This window comes from Tamandua tetradactyla, chromosome 17 (assembly GCF_023851605.1).
Source record: "Tamandua tetradactyla isolate mTamTet1 chromosome 17, mTamTet1.pri, whole genome shotgun sequence".
NCBI classification, from domain to species: Eukaryota; Metazoa; Chordata; class Mammalia; order Pilosa; family Myrmecophagidae; genus Tamandua; species Tamandua tetradactyla.
The window spans coordinates 57,739,286-57,756,791 of NC_135343.1; the positions used below are offsets into that span (position 1 = coordinate 57,739,286).

Below are 17,506 nucleotides of genomic sequence, written 5' to 3' on the forward strand. Positions count from 1 at the left end.
TTTTTAAAGGCCACAAAGAAATATGTCCCACATGGATCCCTTGTTTGTTATCTCAGAGTTCGTGTTCATTATGGTTTTTGTATCCTTCCAGAAATTTTCTATGCACAGTGCGAATAAGTGTGTGTGTGTGTTCATGGTAGCACAGTCTACACCAGAGCTTCCAGAGAAATATGAGGAGAGCCACATATATATTTTATATTTTCTAAGTCTAGTAAAAAAATATTCAAAAATAGCAAAATTTCATCATGATGTATTTATTTCAATATATTTGAAAATATATTTAAAATGTATTATAAATATCAACAAATACTGACATATTTTATTATGTTTATTTCATACTAACACCTTGCAATCTGCCGATCGCAATTCCTGCAACTCTAAATTGACACACGTGGCTGGTGGCGAAACTTGGTCCCCAGTTGGGAGGTCCGCTTACGCAGGACGAAGTTAAAATTCCCCGAAGGGTCCATCCCATAGAATACATTAGCTTGCAGTGGAATGTTCAGTCCTGGTGGAGAGGGGCAAAGGGGCGGTCAGCTGTGCTCATGTGGGCCCCAAACGGCTCCACAGCCTGTGTACTACACAAGGTTTGCCTGTGCCAGAGATGTGAGTCTCCCAGTCCATGCCTAGTACCAGCAAAGACTCCTTGGAATGACCCCTGCCCAAAGGCAAAACTCAAAAAGCTCTGAACCCGACAAATCTTATTAGGAGTGGCACTGAATCCATCCCTGGCAACCTCATCTTAGAGGTATCACAGGGTCCTCCCATCTGCACATCCCGCTCCCCTGCCCCAGGTGCCTTCACTGATGGGGATCTCAGGGCTCAAGAAGTTTTCTAGAATGCAGACATCTCCTATGAATCAAGCACTGCTCAGGACAAGGCCTCTGACAACCAAGGAAAGACAGGCAAAGCCCAGGCCTCCTAACAGGACCCAGGGAAGTCTCTCCACTCTAGGGTCCCTCAACCTAGCACTGACTTCCTCTCTCATCCTACTTTCCACCTGACTGTCCTGGCCTAGAGCTTGCTGTTATGCAATGCTGGACCATGCTTCCTGCTTCTGCCTCAATTGTGTGGCTCCGTCTCTAGGTCCTCATTCTCACAAGGTCTCAGTCTTCCTTCTCTGAAAGACGGACTCACCCCTACCCTGCCCATCTCAGCCAGTGGTGCTGGAAGATAAGAGAGGATTTAGACAAAAACCTCCAGGGACCGAAAACTGTTTGCCTGGGCTATAAGTGTTAAGATGAGATCAGCTCACCCAAAACAAAAACAGTTGTCATAAATGGTGTACGGTCAGGGTATGTGCATTCACACGAAGTGGTTTCCTCTACCTTCTGGGATAAGAAGTGGCCATAGACGGCTTAAGTAACTGCTGCACGGACCCAGCCACTAGGCTGCTCGACTCTATGACAGTGCTCAGTGCTGTCTATATGGAATTGCCTCGCTAGAGGTTCCCAAGGGGATCAGCAAGAACTTGTTTTCTTTCTGCACCCTAGAACATGGATTTTAAGATTTCTTATGGGTGCCCCGAAACTCATGATCATTTAGCATGCTCAGCTCATCCCATCCTAGCTAGGGATGGCCTGTTACTGAGGACCATCAGCTAGCATTCATGTCCATCGGGCCAGAAAAAGAGACCTTTGACTAGGATCTCAATCATGTCAGCTGCGTACTATGACCCACTGCCTAGGCGACACCCAAGGAAGACATATGACCAGGAGATGGTCATGGCAGGGGATATTTCCTGTGGGCATGGAGGGCAATGAGATGCTGATCTCCATGATTTCTGGATGTTTCTGCAGCACACAGCCTCCGTCCTGGAGACTAGGAGCATGCTGCTGACATTGCCCCCTCACAGAGGCCTCTTTGATGAGCCCCTTACTTACTTCGATGTCTGGAAATCATCTGTACCAGCTCGTAGTCCTATGCTGCTTCCTCCTCCAGGTGGTACTTGGCCAGGGCTTTGCGGATCACTGCTGGGGCCCTGTCATCACAGGTCACCTGGATATGTCGGGGGACGGCTCATCAGGGCATGGGTCCTGCAGCTGGCTCCCACCAGGGCAGGGGCTGGGGCCCTTCAGGACTTGTCTCAGCTGGGTGCACAGAGCTCTCACATCCTAGTTCAGCCTGGGTCTACAGGGGCCCTGTGGTCATTTTGTGCTCCCCTGGGAGACCACCATGGAATGAGGGGGGGGGATCTTTCCAATCATTCCTTCCCCATTTCCTACCAGACCTACAAGCCTTCTTATTGCTCACTCCCCTAGGACAGGGCCGCTACTCTCTAGCTCATCAGCCGGCTCAGCACCTATGAGCTAGTACAGTCCCTGGGAAAGAAGTCTCCATGCAGGTGGGTACTGCAAATGGATGGGTCCAGTCTCTGCCAGCACTTCCCACCACAGCTCAGGCATCCCTAAGACCCCAGGATATCTGTCCTCCTGAACATTCTCCTCAGGTGAACGATAGGAGGATTCCCGAGGAGTCCAAACCTGGATGTCAGTGAGGAGAAGAAGACAGACACCCCTGGCTTACTCCATGCCAGGCCTGTGCTGAGTCATGGGAGACACCCCAGCTGTATCACCCCAAATGCCTGGGCATGGGCAAAGCTCACAGAAAGGTGATCCAAGTGACAGCTTAGGTTCAACCACACAACTCCTGGCATTAAGTCAAGTTCAGAAGAGGGCAGGGGGGTAACATGGCACCTCCAGCAGCCAGGGTGCAGGCGGGGACAGATCTGGCTCCACTGGCTGATCTATCCCGAATCTGGTCACTTCAGAGCCACTTCCCTGAGTGAGTGCCTACACACCTGCCTGGGTGGCAGCAGCAGACTCTAACTGGCTGCCCTGGGTCTACCCCAACAAGGATGAGATGTGACCCAGTCCCTGAGGCCCCTCTCACCTCACTCATGCCCCCTGCCCCTTTGCTTGTGATGTCCCGACTGCTCCTCAGGTGGGGCCAGGCACACATCAAGCTTGGGGCTTTCCATGTTGTCCCCTCTCTCCCTCCTCCCAGGGACTGCCTGAGGGAGGTCATTCCAGGCTGTGCAAACTCCAGAGGGCAGCCTTTAATCCATGCCCACTGTCCTAAACCGTGATTGCCGTCACACACCAGCCTGTGCTCCTCCCCAGTGTGCTTGAGTGTCTGACCTCTCCCACCACCAGCCTGAGGGCTCCAGGAGCCAGGGAGGGAACAGGCCAATCATTCCGCATTCGCTGTCTGACCTGAGAGGGCCCCGGGGACGGCTGCCCGCCCAGCTCACCAGGATGCTCTTGTACACGGTGCTGCTGTCTCCATCCAGGCTGACACGGATGATGCAGCGGTCGCCCACCTTCTGGTTGTACAGCGGCTGTGGGTCTGAGGCTCTTTGGGGCCTCACAGGGGCCACGTGTGCTGGGTGGGCCGAGGAGGAAGTAGCATCGCTGGAGGCTGCAGTGACAGCGGACGACTCCAGGCACAATGGCGAGGTCGGCTCTCCATACTGCTGGGAGAGAGCGAGATCAGGTTCCACCCCAGAGTCTGCGGGACGCCTCCGGCCGACCACGGGATTCAGAGGTTCGTGGAGCTCCACTTAAGAGTCTGGACCGCCACCCTGTTTTGTGGGTGTGGAGAGGGGAACACGGGCCTTTGAAGGGAGGCAGGGACAGACCTTCTGGGAGCAGGGATGGACAAGCACCTGCTTCTCCTGTCCACCAGGCCCTGCAGTGACCGGGTCCATGTGGATCTGCAGGTCAGGCTGGGAAGTGCAGGTCACATGTCCTGGGATCGAGGCAGTTGTGTCCCCAGTGCTCAGGCTGCGGTCACACTGTAGCTGGTCACTAGACAGGGAGGTGCCACTGATGCTGGGTTCAGCAATGGGTTCCTGGGGGCTGGATGGAAGGGGGAACTCACCTGGGGTGGGTGCCAAGGACACAGTCCACACCCTCATATGCCCCCTACCCAGAGGGGATATGCCTCCAAGCACCAAAGTGCTCACTGAGCATCTCCTATTTCTTTCGAGAGTCACCAGGTCCAGAACGATGGGGCAATTGACATCATCACAGGACTCGTCAGGAGTGGGAGGTGGGGAATCCCAACGCGAAATTGTGGACGCCCGGAGCCCATGCATAACCCAAAGAAAATGAGCCCTGGGCAGCCACACTGCCCTGTCCTGAATCGGGAACGTACTCGGTGCTCTGAGGCTGGAGAACATCTGGCAGTCTTGGGGCCTGGAGTGTGTTGCTGGCCGACAGGGATGGGGGCTCCCGCTCACAGGACAGGTGGTAGCTACAGGGCAGATGGCTGCAGTGAGGTTCCCTGAACCACAGCTCAGGGCTTCCTCCCAGAGTCTATTAAGAAGAAAGTGGCCGGGAGCCCCAGCAGTCAGACCTCAGGTGTGAGGGATCCCCAGAGCCATGGCCACAGGCTTTCAGGGCCTGGGCTGGAGGGAGGAGGGCCCCTGCTGCTTTCCACTTTCTGTCATGGTCTTACCGCTCTGACTCGGTGAGCTGCTCTACGGTACCAAACCAGGCCCCAAATTGCTCCAGGGGCCTCAACTGGATGGAGGTCCATCCCAACTGGAAGAGCTGGATCTTCAGAATGAGCTGGTAATCCTGGTGCAGAGAGAAGGGGAGGGTTGAGGGGGGCCCAGCTGGGCCTGCTGGATGGGACAGGGGCTGCTGTCGGGTTCGGGTCTTTACTCGCAAGGGTTTTCTTCCTCCCGGGCCCTCTCCTTCCAAATGTCCCTGTCCTCAGCAGAGGATACTCAGAGCCCCTCCCCCAGGAAAATGTCCTCGATGCCACCTCCTCCCTGCTCCCCACAGGGCAGGTCAACTTCATCTCTGAGAATCAAACTCCCCCCATAAAAAAATGAAAGTGGGTAAAAGCCCCCCTCACATCTGCACCCACCCTGCAGGGATGCCCCGAGCTCCTCACCTTCAGCGCTATCTCGTAATTGATCAGTCTCCCCTGTAAGACAGACAGCCCATGCCCATGAGATGAGGTCCTCCAGGTTCTGACAAAATCCCCTCACCCAGCTCCTGCTGCACTACTGTGAGCGTTCACCAGGGGCAGGCCATCACCCAAAGTGCTCAGACATGCTCAGGGACCTTGCCCCAAACAGGGAACCCGGGGCAGAGGCATCCAGAACTTTTGGCCTGACCGTCTGTGATGACACATGGAGAGACTGTGGGGACAGGCTGGAAAGAACTCACCAGACTTTCACGAACCTTCCCCTCACAGAGCAGCTGACTTCATGCTACCCACATGGTAATGCTTGAGGGAGAAGCCATGTCCAGTTCAGACTCCACCTCATGTAGCTGTGAGGTCAGGAACGGATGCACAAAGGAGATGTGGGATATGGCTTCTGCCCGCCCTCTGCATTCCTTGTCTGGAAGTGGATATGACGCCACAGCTCCCAGGGTTGTGAGATGCTCCTATGGATGAGCTGGTCCCAGGGCTGACAGCTTGGGGCTCAGGGAGGGAATCTCTCCCCCAAGCCTCATGGCCCCCACATCCCCCTTCCCTGGACCCCGGTACTACTCACTTCCTGAGTATCCTGGTGAGCTGGAGTGTCGCAGATTCTCTCTGACAGGAGCATCCACAGGTGGGGAACGGTGGCCTGGATGAGAAACACCGGCATCAGATGTAGCATGAGGATCCCTGACTCTCTGCGGCCCACCCTTGCCCCTGCACTGAAGTCTCAGTCTCAGACTCGGGACCACCCACTGCACACATCTGGGACACTCAGCAACTTTCCACTGAGCAACCCTCCAACCCCATGAACCACAATAGTCCTGCTAGTCACCTCCAAAGGATAGCTTTTGGCAAATTGCAAATCTTATTGGTCGCTGGACCCTCCGACCCAAAAATCCATCTTGAACTGGGGTCTCCCAAGGCCATCCTTTGACTGGCTACAACAGGGCCTCCTATGTATGAGCTGAGCAAACCACTGTCCTCAGGGTCCAAAAGAGGTCACAGCTCATAGAGGCCTTGCAGGCATAGTAGCACCAGGAGGCAGTCATACAAGGAGGAGGGACCCCTATGCAGTCCTGGATGCAAGTGCTGCCCTGCCTCTCCTTGGCCTCAGGAAAACTTACCCACTCACACAGTGGCCTCTTCTGTACTCTTTTTGGTTTCATTTCCCCAGTCAAATCCACCGAGGTCCCTTCCTACAAGGGTGGAGAGCCAAGTCACTGAGGTCATCCTCCTCTCACCGCATAGTCTCTTCTCATGACTGGGGCCTTCAATACCTTGCCCGCATCAGCTGGCAGAAATGCTGCTGCTACCAGATGTGAGCTGAGATTTAGGATGGGAATCACAGCTGCAACACACACTAGGGGGGACCTTGAACAAGTGTCCTGACCAATCTGAGCCTCTTATCTCATCTCCAAAGCGCAGATGAGAGCTGTGTCCCACAGACCTCAGTGTTACTTTCTCTATGGGGTGCTCTCTCTAGCACCTTCTCCTCCTTGGCACCACAGGAGAGAGTGCCCATAGTCTTGTCTTCCCTTGAATCTCCTACTACATCATGAGGAAGACAAGACAGTGTGTCCTCGTTTCATTACCAGTAGAGGAAACAGGGAACGCAGAGGGAAACAACTTATTCCTGGCTCTGCTGGGAGTTAGGAGTCACAAGCTCTGCCTAGCTCAGTCTGTTATGAAAGCACCTCAACCCTCAGCACATATGCCCAGAGTTATCCTGCCCTCATGCTGTGTGGTGAGTAATGCAGCCAGACATGTCACCAGGGAAGGGAACAGAGGGCTCTGGAGGCCTGATTGAGCAGCTTCTGCCTGCCCAAGCCCACTGGAGACTCTGTCCCACAGTCTCTGCCAAAGTTCATGCCAATGATCCCCCCTCCCCAACAAGCCTCTCAGGAAGTTCCCTCTGCCAAGAACTCTCTGTATATCTATCCAGGAAGGGGCCACTTGATGGGTCAGCTCCAATTGGCCAGGTAGAAAGAGCCTCCGCAAGTACTGGGCATTGACATTTTCCTTCCTCTTTTTTGTGGTTTCTAATTAAGGTCCAGAATGAACTGCCCCCATTTTTTAAAAAATTATTAATGAAAAAGAAATTTAACAACAAACGAACAAAAACATTAACATATGATCATTCCGTTCTACATATAGAATCAGTAATTCTCAATATCATCACATAGTTGCGTAGTCATCATTTCTTAGAACATCTGCATCAATTCACAAAAAGACAACAGAAAAAGAAATAAAACGAAAACAGAAAAAAAAAAGATTATACATACCATACCCCTTACCCCTCACTATCATTGATCACTAGCATTTCAAACTAAATTTATCTTAACATTTGTTCCCCCTATTATTTATTTTTATTCCATATGTTCCACTCGTCTGTTGACAAGGTAGATAAAAGGAGCATCAGACACAAGGTGTTCACAATCACACAGTCACATTGTGAGAGCTATATCATCACACAATCATCTTCAAGAAACAGGGCTACTGGAACACAGCTCTACATTTTCAGGCAAACTGCCCCAATTTTATAAGTCCTCCAAACAGTACTCATAAATACCTGGGACATATGAAACTGCTGACGCAGCCCCAGGAGTAGACTCGTACCACACGGAAGGAGACCTGCTAAACCTTCACACTCACTGTGTGTTCCTGAAACTGCTGCCTCACTACACCTGAGGACCAGGGCTTCCTCCCTCCATCTGCTCCCAGGCTGTGTCCAGCCAACCAAATCCCTCTTCATCTTAGATCACACAAAGACCATACTGGAATTTTGCATTGAAACTTGGAAAATTGTCTTCAATCCAAGAGAACAATAGCCCACCCTGTTGGTGCCACCTGCCCCAAATTTACCTGGATTGGGAGGTCCCAATTCAAGGTTTGCCTCATTTCTTCCAATAGGCAGGAGCTACCCCTTTAGGCAGGAGAAAGAACAGAAAATTGGGGTGATGGTGTGAATGCAAATCCATAGGATTTTATACTCAAGGGAACCCAAAGGACTGCATGAATGCTTTTGAAACTGAGTGACTATAAACTTTCCATGGCCAGATGGGATCCCCACGCCACATCAACAGTGCCACTTGCTTTTCCTAGTTGATTTCAATTGGACAGAGAGCTGTGCTGCCTTGCCGGAATCCCTGGGAGGTCTCCCCTCTGGCTCAGCTCTGCACCTGACAGGTCAGGCACCCTCTCCTCACCGGAATAACTGCCCTCAGGGAACATGGAGACTCTGATCCCCACCCATACCACCCTCGGCAACAGGATGCACTGCCTTTCAGCAGGGTCAGCCACTGAGGGGACAATGCCCAGACTCGGGTGAGGCCCCAGGTCCCCCCTGGAGTTTCTCTGGAGATAGGGAGACCCACCTGGAGACTTCCTCCCACGTCTGCTTCATGCGTTCAATGGTGTTACTCTGCAGGGCAGACAGGATCGCATTCAGGGAGGAAAAATTCTTCAGGTCTTGGCACTCCTGCAGAAGGAAAAAGGAATGAGTCAAGAAAGGGCAACTAAGCTGGCATCTCTCCTTCTAGAAGAGGCAGACACCCAACAGAGATCCTGAGCATGCCCCTTGTGCCCAGAGTGTGAAACTATTCAGGGAGGAGGGCTTTAGCCCAAGTCAGGAAGGAGACCAGGTAAGAAGTGAGTGCTCTGCTCCAGGGACAGGCAAGGTAAGTGCAGAGGCACCAAACATTGAAGGCCAAGGGTCTGTGGAGGGACCTAGACGATGCATCAAAACCTGAGTGTGACCAAAGTAAAGAGTAAAATCCAGGAACCAGGAGGATAGAGGATGCAGCTTGCCACAGCATACCTTAGCCACCTGAATCCAATGCTCCACCACCCTGGCCCTGTCCGAGGCCTTCATCCTCTGGTTCCCGAGGCACGTTGTGATGACACTGCTGCTAACACATTGGAACTGGCTGATGGTGGCTTGGATGGTGGATGCCAGATGTTCTTCACCCAGCTTCGCCCGCTGCGACCAGATGGCATGCAAACAGTGGAAAGCCTGGACTTTCCTGAACAGCTCCTGGGGAGGTTGGGAGTGTCACCCTGCCATTGTCCACCTCAACACTGACTCCACCATCCCCAGACAACGGTCCAGTGTTCCAAGCTGCAGCTTTGCAAATGGAGGGTGTGGCTTCAGCCTTGAGGGGGTCTCTGGTTTGGGGTCTCGGCCCCTGAGATTGCCCAGCACTTGCAAGACCCAGGACCCAATGTTGCCAGGCAGAAGAAAACTGCATTTTCCTTAAGTCCTTCCTCAGCAGCAACAATCACAGGATAGCATCTCCTGCAACCCATGCCTAGAAGCAGCTTCTGTACCTCCCCATAGCTATTCGCCTCCCTCGAATGTTGTGCAGATACACATTCCCTGTCAGTGCTATGTTCTGGATACACTGGTGTCTCATCCATGTAGAAGCTGTGGAGGCCTCCTGGAGAGAACGGCTTGAGCCCTGGAACAGGCTGTGCATATATATGCGTGATCATCTTGGCTGCTCAGCTGGCCAGGACGAGAAAGATCTCATTGGTTCTAACACACTGAAACTCTGGAGTCCCTTGCTATCGCACATGTGGTCAGTGTCCTGTGACCTCCCCTCCAGCTGGGAAAGTGAGACACTAGGAATTAGAAAATTGCCTAGGCCCCCAGGCTAGAAAATGGTGGAGCTGGGATTTGGACCAAGATGCTTGGACTCCAGATGAGGGAATGGCAAGTCACAGGCAGCACATGCCAGAAAAGTTCCCCTCAATTCCACCCTACCAAGCCCAGCTGCTCACCACTTCTATCCTTGTTAGCTGCTCTGCCATCTGCCTGGGATGGAATGCCAGGAGTGGAGACTTCACCTCCCTTAGCCCATAATCTGGACTCTCAGCTGACAAGGAAGGCTCTTCTGATGGCATGAGAGGTGGTGCTGATTGCACCTCCACAGGTGTCACTGGAGGTGGCACCAGTACAGCCTCCTGCTCTGCAGCTGGTGCTATAGCTGGTGACGTAGCACGCACTCGATCCAGAGATGGCACTGCTGCTGGTTCTGAAAGTGACAGTAGTGGTGACTGGTGAGCCACCTCCTACTGTGGAACTGATGCTAGTGCTGCTGAAATAACTGCCTCCAGCTCCAGCGTTGGCAAGGACACCACCTCTGGATGTGGCAGTGTAGCTGCTGCCAGCTCTGGAGATGGTACTTCGAATGGTGAAGTGGATGACTCCAGATCAGAAGTAGTAAATGACTGAACCTCTGGAGGTGGCAGGACCAACAGTATGGGAGTCACCACCAACTGTAGCTGATGCTACAACAGGTGAGTCATCCAGCTCTGGTTCTAAAGAGTAATAACCTTGGAGCTTGCACCAGAATTGCCTTCAGCTCTGGAACTGCAGTAAAAGATGTAGGAGGTGGCTGGAGCTCTACAAACTACAGTGGCTCCATCTCTGCTCATGGAACTGGAAGTTGTGCTTGAGGTGCCTCCAGATCTAGGGCTGAAACAATGTCTGGAGCCAGTGATGGAACTGGCTCTGGAGGGGCACTTCAGTGGTTTACAACTCTAGTTCTGACATGATGGCTGGAAAGGAGGACAACACAACAACACAGCTGGCTTTCCAGACCCTTTTCCAGATGCCGAAATGACTGCACTGCCAGGATGTGCAGCTCCCTCAAGCAGGCAAACCACAGAAAGTCTTCCCAGACTGCAATCCCCCTCCTTACTTCTGGCCCACAGGCAAACTCAGGAGTTTCCTCCTTGTGAGGCCTGGCCTCCTCCTCCCCCCACCCTGTCCCTGATGCTCCTCACCCTCTGTCTTGGTCTCAGAGAATTCTGAGCTTCTCTGCTGCAGCTCAGAGAAGAGGGCATGAGCTCGTCTCTCCAGGACAGACCCAGGCAGGACAACCTGCGCAAGGTCCACCAGCTGCCTGAGGCAAGGAAAGTCTGGAGGCTGATCAAAATCATCTGGATAGTCAACAAGCCAGGTGAGCAGGAGGCAGAAGATGATGCTGCGATGGACAGGTAGGCAGCAGAGTGAGAGGAATGGCCATTCCTTCCACACTGACCTTTGATGACCACCCACCCAGGGGCAGGGCTCCTGGGTCAAGCAAGCCAGACAGACCTATCCATCTGTCTCTCCTTGGCCCCCTCCCACTGGGACAGACTCTTCAGGAAAACATGGAGGGGTTGTGCTGGCTCAAACATTGCCATGGAACTGGCAAACAGGAGGAGGTCATAACTCTTTGTATGATGAGGGAACAGAGTCTGTCCTCCAGCCTCAGCCTGCCCTGTTCCCTTGGGCCATAGGTCTGGAGGTCAGGCCCTGAGAAGTGCCTTCTTCGGCTCGCTGTCACTCCTGTCCTCCTTCAGGTGATGCAGCCCTAGCCTCTGCTGTCCAGTGGCAAGCATGAGAGGGATTCAGGGCTCTGAGTAGCCTCTTCTGCCACCAGCTCCCACACCCCATTCTGAACTTTGAGGAAGGTGTCCCTCTCTCCTCACACAGAGCTCACTCACTTTTTGAAGCATTCCTGGCCGACTTCTCCATTCCCGTCACCAAAGCTGCAGATATCTCCATAACTAGAAGGGACATGAGACTGTCATATGTAACCCCCTGGGTGCACCTCCTAGTAATAATGCCTGATGCTTCCATCTGACCCCTACCAGCAAGCAAGCCCAGGAGCACAGGGACTTTGGCAGCTTTCTTCAATGACGTAGGCTAAGTGCATTAAAAAGTGCCTGCACGTGTTCGACTCTTCATGTTTGTCTGATGAATGAATAATCACTGAGCCGAACTTTCTCAGATAAGGGTTAGGGCCTGGGGCTCCTCTGCCAGTCCCCACCTTACTCAGCTCAGGCTACAGTAAGACCAGCGTCCACAGAAATGGAAACTCAAACCTCCCTGGAATGAGTAGACAGGTTTCCAGAGTTCATGGCAGGGTCTCTTCAGGTACAGAGGCAATTTCTAAGTGCTGACAATCCTCCCCACTGATCCCTCTTTTGTGGAGCCTGGCAAAGGGAAGCGCTCTCCATGTTCTGCTCATTCAGTGCTGACTGACCTCAGGCAGTAGACCCTGTTCCTACCCTACTTGTGAGAGGAGGAAACTGAGGCTCGAGGCTGCAATGGCCTTCCCCAGTCATAGAGCGTGGGCTTGGCAGAGCCATCATGGGAAGGAGGAGGGGCAGGCACTCACCTACGGGACACCTGGTCCAGGACGTCTCTGATGGAATGCGAGTACCGGTAAATGCACAGGAGGATGTGTATGCTCACGTCGTCACCCTCTTGAACAGCCTGCTCCAGTTGTTTGAAGAGCTGCTCCCAAGCACGCCTGTACTTGATGCACGTCGGGTCATTTTGTGTCCCTTTCAAAGCCGATGCTCTTCCATGCTACGATGGGGCAAAGCAGGAGAAGGAGATTTACCACTGCAGTGGGAACCCAGTAGCAAAGGCAGGGTGTATAGACTTGCCTTTCCCAGACCTTCCGTGACTTCAGCCAAGAAGTGGGACAAGAGTGCATCTACCAGAAAGAGGTCTCAGATTCCAAAGCAGAACTAAGGTGAGGGAATAATGAAGTGCTGAGATCCTTGCCATCATCTGAGAGCTGAGTAACAGTTGAACCTCCCCGCATTATTGCCTGGGAAGTGCATTAATCCCATGAGAACTCACAAGCTACTCCCAATCATGAGATGAGGGAATCTTAAAGGTCAATTCAGGATTGTGGGGGTCAGAAGCCACAACCACTGATGCATGGGCTTTGTGATATTGCTTTCATAGTGTGGGAAGCAGGGACTGCTCAAGACATGGAGGGAGAGGTTGCTCCTATATTTCCTTCCTCACTTACGAGGCAGTTTCTACAACTTAGGGACATAGGAACTTTAGGAACTTAGGCCACAGTTCCTGGCATTCTGTGATGTGGACATTTGACACCAGAATTGATGGCATAGAGTGAGCTTCTTTTCTTTACAGCCCAAACCACCTTCATGAGTGTGTCTATAACCTTGGAGAAAGTGTGGAAGGACAATCCAGCCACCTACTCCAGGGGACAGCAGTGTTCAGCAAGTAAAAAGAAAAAGTGCAGCACAATGTAAAGGAGCTCACGGCTTGACCTGAACTGAAAACAATACCGTCATCCCTTCTCAGATGCTACAAGTGTAAATAACGACTTTCTACATGGCCGAGAACAAGTCTGCACAGACTGGTAGAGTGGGTACAAGTTCGCGTTGCCACTGACAATTTTGGCAAAACAGAGGGCAAAGTTGTGGGGTGGGCACTGGCAGAAGTCACCTTTGTAGGATCTGCAACATCTGGCCCACCCCAGAAGCTCAGGGCACTGGGTTGGAGAAACGGCAGGGTCTGCTCTTATCTGCACAAAAGGCTGGCGCAGGTCTAGAGCCTGCCTGAACCTGGTCTCAGAGGAGACCCTACGCTATTTACGCAACCTTGATGAGGCACAAAAGGGGGATTCTGCACACAACCCCATTCCACTTCCAAAGAGATGACAACTTCTGTGACCAGGATTAATAGAGGGAATCGTGGCTCCTTACCATTACCACCTGGTTTCCCACCAGCCACCCTGATCTGATGTGACAACACAGAGTCCATCAGGTCTCCCAACCCTGCCACAGTGATCAAATTCCTCATGCCTCCTGCACACTGAAATGAGGAGGGATATGGGGCCGCACAGGCTGGGTGACAAAGCTGTCCTTTCCTGAAGTGTCTGAACTTGGGCCACCTTGACTCACATTTCGGTAACCCCTGCCCAAGCTACGTCGTGTGGCAGGGTTCAGCCAATGTCTACGTCTAGACGAAAATGTCTCTTTCCCCTCTCGCTTAGAGCCAGATGCTCGAAATCGAGGAAAACACCACGAGAACATACTCATCCTTCAAGCGTCTCTGGCAAAGTGAGCCAGGTCGGAGGCTGCTTTCAAATCTAGGTGCCTGGTTACCAGGGTTCCAAGTTCTGTGGACTCTATGTCCAAGGAAGTGAGGTCATCTTAACTGAAATTTCTTAACTGACAGGACCTCCACGAAGGTCCCTCCAGATGCCTGACATCTCATCCCCCTCAACCAATTCATCCCATTAACTGGTCCCAACTCCCATAACACATCCCTCCCCACTGTTTCTTGGGAAGGCCAGGTACAGAGAGGGCCCCAGGCATGAGCAAAGAGAACTCAGTTCACACACAACTAATCCCTCTTTTGAATTTTGTCACCCTGATGTGTGCACTGTTACCCTTATTGTGGTGTCTCCTAATTTCTCCACAACTACACAATGGGCTATTTCCACCATCTACTTCCTGGGTCATCAAGTGGTTATGAGATAATAAGTACGCAAGCCACGGCTGATTGCAGGGGAGCTCATACACTCACAGAGATGAAAGTATTGTAAGAAGTGGTACTCCATCACATGGAATACCACTCAAAAGAATGCCGAGTTCTGCCTATCAGATCCTGGGAAAGTCAGATTCACCCCTGGCCTCATCTCTGGATGGACAACATGATGAGTTTAAACTTAAATGTACTGCAGATATGATTGCTCTTTGGCGTGAAATCTTCTAATGGCTTCCCATTCTAATCAGAATCAGAACCAAGTGGCTCAAACAGGCCAATGCTGTGGATAGTCTAGGTCAAGCTGAACCCAAATTAACTTCCTAAAAGTCTCCAAAAGGGTGTTCTATGGGCACAGTCTCAAACACAAGTCAATAAGGAGTGTGGGCTAAGGGAATAGACATGACAGCCATGGAGGAAGTGGCTTGTACATGGAGAAATGCTTGGCCTGTACCCAGAGTGAAGAGAGCTCCTACTACAGGGTTGAGGGAACATGAACAGGAGTGTCTTATGATAAGAACTATAAGAATATCCTGCAGCTGATTAAGCACTAAGCACACTGGGAGTGAAAAAGGTGATCACTGGGACACAGGCAAGGCTGTCTCATCACACGGGTAGCAATTCAGAGCAGGAGGAAGCCAAGTTGACACATGTCCACCCCACCCAAGCCCAGACCCTTAAGCTTCACCCATGGAAAAGGAGGTTTGCCTAAATGTCTTCATTTGTACAATGCCGGTATAATGGTGGCCATCTGCCTTCTTAATGTGTGAGAATGGTGGCTCAAAGTTGCAGAGTTGACTACTTGTCAAAGTAGTTCTTCAGGAAATGTCATACCTGATATGTCTGATTAATCTAATGTCACTTAATCCTCACCACTGGGTTAAAATGGATAGAGTGAACTGCTCAATGTCCAAAATCTCAGAGATCAGTTTGGAAACACCTAAGGCTCTTTCACCTGTCTCACATTCATGCAGTTATTCAACTAAAATCCTGAAAGCACCATCTCTGTGTCCAGCAAATGGCAAAGACTGGGGCATCGTCCATGACTTCTTGAAACTTACAGCTGGGAGGGTGAAGAGGTGGCATGTCCACATGAGGAATAATGACTTAGAGTTGATAGGAGCTCTTCAGAGGATGCACATAAACCTCCTCTCCAGACAGTGTAAAAATCCAAGCAGGCTTCCTGGAGGTGATTATAGAAAGGAGTCACTGGGAATTGTCCAGGTTATGTGACATACATGGTGGAAAGAGCATTCCTGATGGGTGGGGAGCATCAGCAAACATGTTCTGCATCAGAGCTTAGAGGTTGGGTGACGATGTTAGACTACAAAGAGGGAAGGGAGACAACTGAGCCTAAAGAAATGACATGAAGCTTAGATGCAGGGATGCAACTACAGGACAAAGGTGCAGGATGACTACAGGGATAATCTTCTATTATATTCATTAAAGTGGTATTTCCCAAAAGATGAAGGCTTCAGAGAGCAGAAAACATTGACCTGCCCAGGTAAGACTGACAATTGTGTTTTATGAACTTCTAACCTGATCTAACCTGCAGCAAGGTTTGGGTCTCCCAGCTTGCATTCTGCTCCATTCACTCCCAACCAACTGCAAGCATCTTCTTTTTGGCCCCTAAGCCCAAGGCAAGTTCCTTAATATGTTTGCAGTGACCAGTATGTCAAACTGGTGAGAACTGAGCCAAGTTGTCAAAATATGTGATTAAGTCATCAGCTTAAAATGAAAATAAGAGTCAAGTCTTGAAGTGTATTCTGCAAGCCAGAGCTTAAACAGAAAAAGCCCTGATTCCACTCCTGCTTCCTTTTCCCCAGTGGACAGGGTTTGGTGGGGTCAAATAGACCAATGCAGGGGAAGGGATTCTCACAGCAGATGTGTGTCTAAACAAAAGGCTTCTGTCAATTAATGGACTAGGGAGGGAAAGGGGGAAAGAAAGGCACGTACAAGGAATGGGTACTGATTTCCTCAACTGAGTGCAGTTTAGAAGATGTGCTTCCACATGTCTCCTCTGCCCCACCTCCTCTATATTAGCTTTCAAATCCACCTGGAGGGGTTGACCAGCAAGTGGCCTCACAGGGCTGAGTTAACCCCCACGTACATTCAGTATGCACTCAGGGAGAAAGAGACCAAAGCCCACAGGGCTCTTCAGCTAGTGTTTTCTGTTCCCTTTCACTTAGGAAAGGGAAGGATAGTCCTTCCACTTCACCCAGTCCCCCTGGAAGACAGCCACCAATACTCTAGGTTACTGTTGATCTCAGGACAGTGGAATAATCATATCCTCAGTCTGCTGAAGGATGGTGTGTGTGCTGGGTTGAAGCTGATGTACCCCAGAAAAGGCCATGTTCTTTTAATCCATTCTTTTGTGTATAGATGTATTCTAAGTGGGACCTTTGATTAGGTTGTTTCAACTGAGATGGGACCAAGACCACTCAAGGTACATCTTAATCCTTTACTAGAGTACATTATGGGAGCATAAAAAGCAATAACACCCACAGAGTTGGGAGACAAATTCCCCAGTGATACTAAGAGAGATCTCAAAAGCATGCAAAGAGTAAGCCACTGGAATCGCAAGCTGAAAGCATTGGAACCCAGAAGATAAGAACCAGCAGACACCGGACATATGACAGAGGAACCTCAGATGTAAGTGGCCATTCCACTGAGAATGTATCTTCCTAATGATGCTTTCATTGGAACATTTTCATAACCTTAAAGCTGTAAATTTGTAAACTAATAAATCCTTACTGCAAAAGCCAATGCATTTCGGGCGGGCCATGGTGGCTCAGCAGGTAAGAATGCTAGCCTGCCATTCCTGGTGCCTGCCCCTGTAAAAAAAAATAATAATAAAAAAAATAAAAAAGAAAAAGAAAAAGCCACTGCATTTCTAGTATAGTGCGTTCAGACACATTTAGCAAAATAAACATTGTGTTTGAAAGCTAGAATGTCCTAGCACTGATCAAAGAAGATGCTTCAATGGGAGGTGGATAAAACCTTGGTTAGGATCCTAGCACATGAACCCTTACGGAAACGTGCCTGAGATGCCCATTCAAAGGCAGTGGCTAGTGCAAGGGGTATGGCTTCACATGGGCAAATGGGCAAGGCTTAGACCCTGGGTAAGTCCAATCATACCTTTTTTTTTTTTTCACATGGGCAGGCACCGGGAATCGAACCCAGGTCCTCTGGCATGGCAGGCAAGCATTCTTGCCTGCTGAGCCACCATGGCCCACCCCCAACCATACCACTTTCAAT

General features: G+C 51.0%; 1 protein-coding gene across 4 annotated transcripts in view; it reads right to left on the reverse strand.

Moving 5' to 3' along the window:
• Positions 1–315: 315 nt before the first annotated feature.
• LOC143661117 (ral guanine nucleotide dissociation stimulator-like) overlaps positions 316–17,506 on the reverse strand; it is a 168,553-nt gene continuing 151,362 nt past the window's right edge. For 2 of the 4 annotated variants that reach the window (XM_077134729.1, XM_077134730.1), the window contains 16 exons: positions 12,114–12,307; positions 11,437–11,499; positions 10,732–10,931; positions 9,724–9,977; positions 8,762–8,977; positions 8,319–8,422; positions 7,807–7,867; positions 6,069–6,140; positions 5,516–5,590; positions 4,906–4,938; positions 4,462–4,583; positions 4,159–4,257; positions 3,668–3,860; positions 3,254–3,472; positions 1,884–1,998; positions 316–508 (listed from right to left, as the gene is read on the reverse strand). In XM_077134729.1, the coding sequence (XP_076990844.1) occupies positions 1,921–1,998; positions 3,254–3,472; positions 3,668–3,860; positions 4,159–4,257; positions 4,462–4,583; positions 4,906–4,938; positions 5,516–5,590; positions 6,069–6,140; positions 7,807–7,867; positions 8,319–8,422; positions 8,762–8,977; positions 9,724–9,977; positions 10,732–10,931; positions 11,437–11,499; positions 12,114–12,307 (1,983 nt within the window). In that variant the 3' untranslated portion in view covers positions 316–508; positions 1,884–1,920. Of the gene's footprint in view, positions 509–1,883; positions 1,999–3,253; positions 3,473–3,667; positions 3,861–4,158; positions 4,258–4,461; positions 4,584–4,905; positions 4,939–5,515; positions 5,591–6,068; positions 6,141–7,806; positions 7,868–8,318; positions 8,423–8,761; positions 8,978–9,723; positions 9,978–10,731; positions 10,932–11,436; positions 11,500–12,113; positions 12,308–13,662; positions 13,893–17,506 lie in introns of those variants that run through there. The other 2 variants (XM_077134728.1, XM_077134731.1) reach the window with 2 other exon arrangements.